General features: G+C 40.3%; 1 protein-coding gene across 3 annotated transcripts in view; it reads left to right on the forward strand.

Annotated features, from left to right (window-relative positions):
* CLIP1 (CAP-Gly domain containing linker protein 1) overlaps nt 1-4484 on the forward strand; it is a 117435-nt gene extending 112951 nt beyond the window's left edge. For 2 of the 3 annotated variants that reach the window (XM_044990098.1, XM_044990097.1), the window contains 2 exons: nt 1767-1888; nt 2666-4484. In XM_044990098.1, the coding sequence (XP_044846033.1) occupies nt 1767-1888; nt 2666-2888 (345 nt within the window). In that variant the 3' untranslated portion in view covers nt 2889-4484. Of the gene's footprint in view, nt 1-504; nt 511-1766; nt 1889-2665 lie in introns of all 3 variants that reach the window. The other variant, XM_044990096.1, reaches the window with a different exon arrangement.
* Nucleotides 4485-7540: the final 3056 nt, after the last annotated feature.

A 7540-nucleotide genomic window follows, 5' to 3' on the forward strand; every position in this document is an offset into this window, starting at 1 on the left:
CTACCTGAAGGGGGGTTCCAAAGAAGATGGAGCTCGGCTGTTCTCAGTGGTGGCAGATGACAGAACAAGGAGCAGTGGTCTCAAGTTGCAGTGGGGGAGATCTAGGTTGGATATTAGGGAAAACTATTTCATTAGGAGCGTGGTGAAGCACTGGAATTAGTTACCTAGGGAGATGGTGGAATCTCCATCCTTAAAGGTTTTTACGGCCCAGATTGACAAAGCCCTGGCTGGGATGATTTAGTTGGTGTTGGTCCTGCTTTGAGCATGGGGTTGGACTAGATGATCTCCTGAGGTCTCTTCCAACCCTAATCTTCTATGATTCTATGTTTATTTGGTTACAAGTTAAAGTCCTGGAATGGGGAATACCAATCTGTTTCCTAGTAACATAGTGTGTGTATAGATTAGAAGCAGTGTCATTAACATTCTAACTTCTGGTTTCTTTTTCTGTTTTTTTCTCGTGTCCCTTGCTTTCATCCGTTGCTGGCAACATTTTCCTCCAATCAGCATATGGTTTGTTTCTGCTTTCTATGCTTTTTTTATTCGCTGCATTAATTTGCTGTGTGTTGCTTAGCTCACTTAGCTGCTTTCTATTCAGCTATGGGAAAACTCATATGGTCTTTTATCAGAATGCTGTAAATGTCTGCAATCTAGTCTGGAGGTTCAGACTGCCTTTGGGAGGCCCAAGTTCAGAGATAATGCATGCCCTGTATTATTCCATTGTCCCTTTAGGGCCCATTCACCTGTTATACCCATGGTACCTCACTGATAAGTCAAGTTCAGAGAAAAAGATGAGATTTTGATACACTATATGCAGCCAAGCTGCATAATTCTTATCAAAATCTTTAAATTTCTTCATAAAAATACATTAAGGGAATGATTGTAACATTGTCTGAGTAGCTGTCCCCCTGTCCTCAGTTTATTGGTCTGGGCACAGATGAACGCTAATAGATACAGCATTAGTCTCTCACGCTGCTACATAATTAGGAGATAATGTACAGTTCCATTTAATGAAGGGGTGAATAGGGACATGTTGGGTGGTTTGGTGGGTGAGAATGGAGAAACAAATACCATTCATGTTTCCATTATGTTTATGGTCAAAGACATCCTTGCTTCAATCCACAGTGAGATTATCAAATGTAGAGCGGAGTGCCATGTTCTGATCCAGTTTACATTTTTTTCCTGGATTGTCAATGGTGAATTTGTTCCTTGCCTCAGTCTTCTCCTCAGATTCTGAGGGACAACACGGGAAACTGATGTTCTGTTTTAGCCACTGAACAGATACAGCACAGGCCTATGTAGTGCAGGCTTCCCTTGAGCTGCTCCCCTGTCCCTACCAATACATTTAAGACACCTTCTGGAGCGGACTGATCTAGGGACAAGCCCTTTGGGACACTGCTGAAGCTGCAGCAAGAACTCCTGATGTGGTAATAGTTCTGCGATGTGGTCACTTATCCACTGGAAACTAAGCTGAGACCCACCATCGTGTTTCAGACTGGCCAGCTGTTGGGTGAACCATTGTTAGTTGCTGGTCAGAATTCACACGACTCAGAGATGCTTGAAATATTTTCTTGGTTTGAAAGCCCTCCATCCCTTAATGTATTTTTCGTAGCGTGACTGTTTTAATGGTAAAAGCTAACAGCTCCTTTCTGTGCTGCATATTGGCAATGCAGTCTAGTTTTTGCTGATGTTTTCTGTAGAAGTGTAATCCTAAAGCTTCAGAATGTTTTTTGTTCTAAATATGTTACTCTTTGTTCTAAATCTCCCAGATTGACTTCCTGAATTCAGTAATAGTGGATCTTCAAAGGAAAAATGAAGAATTAAAGTTGAAGGTGGAAATGATGTCTGAAGCAGCTCTCAATGGCAATGAGGAGATAAACAATTATGACAGGTATTAATATTAAAGGAAAAGGTGTTTGGTTTATGTTGTGCTGATTCCACTATAAATCACTTCTGTCAGCCTGTGCAGCTGCAGCAGGTCAGCCTGACTGCCGACAGAGAGAGAGACCTGAGCCATGAAGTGCAAACATGACTTGCCCAAATCTGTGGGGTGGCTGGATCCAGACTTTTTCTGGTCCATCTCTAACTTCTAGCTGGTAGCACAAGCTGTTTTTCTGCAGCTCCTCTGCATGTCCTAGTTATCAATTCCCAACAGTGACCCTGGCCCTCTACAAATTAGGAAAACACTCTCTACTCCTAGAAGCTGGTATCTGAGTGCAAATGTGTAGGAAACAGTCCAGAGCTCAGCGTTTTTTTTAAATAATGGTGGTGGTGTATCCCCTGTATCAAGGAAAAAAGAAACTATTTTTACCAGTTCATACAAATGCCTTTGAAATAGTGGATGTGTATTTGTGTAGATTTAAAAAATGTAATGAATAATTTGTTTAATGGCTAGAGTGGGTATTATCACCATGTGAGGAATCTGAGCAACTGCAGAGCTATGGGGAAAATCCAGAAGCTTTGCTGCCTTTCCCCCCATCCCCTCCAACGATTCTCTTCACTGCTTGTGATCCACCGATATATGCCTTGGTTTTAACAGTATTGGATGTTATAAACTTTTATTTTTTAAAAAGTGGGTTTTTTGGTGGAAGTTTATAATAATGTCTTTTGGGTTTGTTCTCCTTTAAGAGAATATCCAGCCTAACCTATACCAATTTTGCTCTTGCAGCGAGGATGAAAATCAGTCAAAGAAAAAACCTCGCCTCTTCTGTGATATTTGCGACTGCTTTGATCTCCATGAAACTGAAGACTGTCCAACTCAGGCACAGGCATCAGATGACCCTCCCCATTCGACTTATCATGGCAGCAGAAAAGAAGAGCGCCCCTATTGTGATATCTGTGAGGTGTTTGGGCACTGGACAACCAATTGCAATGACGACGAGACCTACTAATGCAATACAAGGCCAGGAAAACAAACTTTATTTGTATGCACTAATTGGACAGTTTACCCCACCAGCATTTGTGTGTACAGACATCAGGAAAAGGGACAGTGATTCTTGACACACGCATCCTCGGTTTCAAACCTATAGATATTTTGAACTTCCATTCATAAAGATCTTATTCTCCCCCTTAATAAACTAAAGTGAAGTATAAATAAATTATTTAATAATTACTTTTTGTCATTTATTCCCAACTTCTGGGTATGAACAATTTCTAACAAGAAATGTCCCCTATGCCATTAAATTTATCTATAGGAAAAATTTATAGGAACAAAGTATTATAGTTATGTTATAGCTTATTTAAATACCTTAAAATTATGCTGTTAATTTTCATATTTGCACTAAGACATTTTAAGGCTGCATTTGTATATTTAGATTTTTTTTAAGCTTTTGACACTGGAATGAGTTGAGAAATATTTCATCATTTTCATCTACTTGTTAACTGTTTTACTGTGCTCTTGATCAAAAAACATGAGCTCTGTGCACTACATATATACGTAGTGCCTTTCTTTCCATTGGACTACAGTATGAAATTTATAAAATCATGAAGCAGGTAAGAAAACATAAGCTACTATGGGGAATTTTTAAAAACCTGTATGCTGTGCACACTTACTGCCATTTATGTGACATCCATTTTTTTGCATTATTTCAGCTCCTATAGAGTGTGTGTATATATACATATATATATATTAAAAATTATATTTTGGAAAAAACATGTCTTCTCATTCACGTTTTTAAATTATATTACAAGTCATCACAGGACCTGTTTATGGGATAAACAGTACAACATGACTACTTCATTTGTTGACTTAAAAATATAAAACCACCTCAGTATTGGGAGATTTTTATTAATGTGTTTCCTGTGAAAAAAATCTTTCAGCACACTTGTATCCTCTAGCAGGTTTTCAGTAAAGTCTATAGGAAACTACGCATTTATGCTAACTATTTCATGATACAGTTTCCCTGGTTTTTATTTTATTTTCAGATGAATGTAACATGGAAAATTCAACATTAATAACTGTGGATTTTCTTATAAGCAAAAACATAACAAGGAATGAAGAAATCTAAACCATCAGAACACAATGTGGTCTAGCTTATGTCACTTGTTCTAATGTTGAGATGTACCTTATTACATGGACAGTTAAATTAGTTTTAGAGGGGCTGCTCATATAGTAAGAAAACACTCAACATGAGCCAGGGTGGACCCATCGGCCCCTAAATAATTTATTCAGATGGTTTAAATCTATCTTCTTTTGAATGTCTTCTAGCATATGTAAAAAGGACTGAAACTATACTGCATCTTCCCTGCTACCTGTACAATATACAGTATAGGGTTTACTCTTTTATATAACTGTATATAAGCCTTTGATGTATTTTTCTCAAGATTATCAACCAAGTATCTGGCACATGATATAAAGTAAATCTGTAATCATTTTAAATTTGGGGTAACGAATGTATTATAGTAATAGGAACAAAAGCAGGGAAATCAGTATTAATTTGAAGAATTGAGTGTACTGTATCTCCTTTAATAAATGGTTATTCTCGTCACCTTTTGTCTTGCATTCTTGCTATTTCTCAGAGACTGTGCAGGGGCCCTTATTTAAAAATCAAAAAGAAATAGATAAATAGAAGAACTTTTCTAGTGACTGGGAGTGATGTGTGATGTTCCCAGAGCCCTGGCCACATCCCTGTACCTCCAAATCGCACAGGGAAAAAGCCCATCTATTATGGATTGTGTGGGATTATTCTACTAGAAAGGAAGTGATTGGGTAAGAAAATTTCCATTTGGGTTGCTGGGGCCCCAAACAACATGTGTTCTAGAACCTATTTATTTGTAATGTAAAAAGGCTGTCTGAGATTTACTTGTCATTCAAGGAAAATATGTTTTGGAATGTCAAGAGGTGGCAGTGAAGCTTCTAAAATGTACAGTGGATTTACATTCAAATGGATACTCAGGTCTATTTAGAATCATAGATTATTAGTGTTGGAAGGGACCTCAGGAGATCATCTAGTCTAACTCCCTGCTCAAAGCAGGACCAATTTCCAAATGGCCCCCTCAACGATTGAACTCTCAACCCTGGGTTTAGCAGGCCAATGCTCAAAAAACAATTTGCAAAACATAACTTTAATAGAAATGTTTACATATTATACATATTTTAAATTCCAGTGAAAAGAGAGTCTCTGATGTGGATTTAAACACTGGGGCAGGTGCTGTATGTGTACAATGCCTGGCACAATGGAGCAGTGATCAGGGCCTCTCTGCACTACTGCCATACAAATAACTAACTTAGTACAGCTAACACGGTATCTTGACAGATTTGTACACTCTCAAAGGCATTTCCCCATTGGTTATATCTGGGTCATCTTGTCTACCTGGGGTAGGGGAGGTTTGAAAGTTGTTGGTCAATGGCTAAACATTCACCATGGATTGTGCCAAAGCTTCTGCTATTGCAGAGGGAAACTGTGCCATGAAAACAATTCCCACTTGTCAGGAAATTCACTCTAGAATACAGCAGGATTGTAAAACATGCTGTCCTGGTGTTTTCAAACATGGAGGCTAATGTTAGGCCCTTAATCCAACAGGAATTGTGCTGTTTGCTAACTCAGCCACCTCTGTTTAGGTGCCTAACTTTAGGCCCCCACAACTGAAGACCCTAGCAGAGGGAGACCTGGCTGACAGGGACAGAAAATGAGGGGTCATATGCAACTGAGGCTTATAGTCACATGTAAGTTATTTGGCACAAGGGGGGCCCTCCTCTAAGCAAGTTAAGATGGGACATTTGGGAATCTAGGCAACGCTCTCAGCTGGAACCACTCACCTCCTCCAGATACCTGCCCTATGAGGAAAGGTTAAAAAAATGACATGTTTAGTCTTCAGAAAAGAAGACTGAGGGGAGACTTGATAAGTCTAAGAACTGGTTTAAAGAGGATGGTGCTCAATTGTTCTCCATGTCCAATGAAGTTAACCTCCAGCAATGGAAATTTAGGTTAGGTATTGGGAAACATTTTCTAACTATAAGGATAGTTAAGCCCTGGAGTAGGCTTACAAGGGAGGTTGTGGAATCCCGATCATTGGAGCTTTTTAAGAACAGGTTAGCCAAACACCTGTCAGGGATGATCTAGGTTTACTTGGTCCTACCTCAGTGCAGGGGGGATGGACTAGATGACCTCTTGATGTCCTTTCCAGCCCTACATTTCTCTGAGTCTATGGCTGGAACTTGCCAATTGCAGACAGATTTATTATTTATGGATCACAAGGCCACTGTTAAAACAGCTTTTTCCACATTATCAGCAATGCTGGAGGTAACACACTACAAGACTTTTAGTTCTGTCTCCAACATTTACTGAAATGCAATGCATACCCAGCTTTATCAACTCATACTCTAGTGCAAAACTTTAACTCTATAAAGGCTAGAGACTTATACCAGTAATAAAATAAGGCATAGCAGCATGACTGGCACTTGGGGTGTGATTTTTTTTTTTAATGTTAACAAGACCTTGTCTTCATTGAAATGGGTTTGCTGGTATAACTGTTCTTTTGCAGACACAGTTTATACCGGCAATACAGTAACTCCTCTCTTAAAGTCATCCCGCTTAACGTTGTTTCATTGTTACGTTGCTAATCAATTAGAGAACATGCTTGTTTAAAGTTGCACAATGCTCCCTTAGTTGTTTGACAGCTGCCTGCTTTGTCCATTGCTTACAGAAAGAGCAGCCCATTGGAGCTAGCTGGTGGGGGCTTGGAACCAGGGTGGATGGTAGCCCCCCTATCAACTCCCCGCTCCCTAAGTTTCCTGTGGGGCAGCCACCCAGCAGGCTATCAATTGCCAAGCAGTTCAGCTGTCCCTCCCCACGCTGCCATATGCTGCTCCTGCCTTGGAGCAGCTCCTGGGAGCCTCCTGCTTGCTGTGTGGGGTGGGGGAGGAGGGAGGCTAATATAGTATAGGTCTTTGCAGACAGGCCTGAATATCTATATCCTAACACCCCTCCCCCCTACTCCTGCCCCCTAGTCATCCCATCTTCATAGAGCAGGGGGGGGGGACACAACAGGGCTCAGGATGGAGGGAGCTTGCTGATAGCAGCTGCTGTCTCAACTTGCTGATCTACTTAAAAAGGCAATGTACTTAGAGTGGGGTCAGCAAACTTAAAGGGGCAATGCGCATGGCTCTCACACACACAGGGTGTGTGTCTCTGTCTGCCATGCTGTCTCCCCTCCCTCCATTTGTGCTGCCTTGTAGAGTGTGAGGCTACATTAACAACGTGTTAACCGTTGAGGGCTCAGACAAGTGCTAGTCCATCATTTAGCAGCAAGGCATTCCCTGGGAAATATCCCACCCTCTGACTTCACCACCACAACCAAGCTTCACAATCATCATTGCTGTGTACAGTATTAAATTGTTTAAGTCTTTTGTCTGGTGAAACAAATTTCCTTGGAACCTAACCCCCCCCATTTACATTAATTCTTATGGGGAAATTGGATTCGCTTAACATCATTTCACTTAAAGTTGCATTTTTCAGGAACATAACTACACCGTTCAGTGAGGAGTTACTGTAGTTAATTTGGTGGTATAGCTTATACCAATTCTCCAAACAAAAGAACGTTT

This window comes from Mauremys mutica, chromosome 16 (genome assembly GCF_020497125.1).
Source record: "Mauremys mutica isolate MM-2020 ecotype Southern chromosome 16, ASM2049712v1, whole genome shotgun sequence".
In the NCBI taxonomy this organism is placed as follows: domain Eukaryota; kingdom Metazoa; phylum Chordata; order Testudines; family Geoemydidae; genus Mauremys; species Mauremys mutica.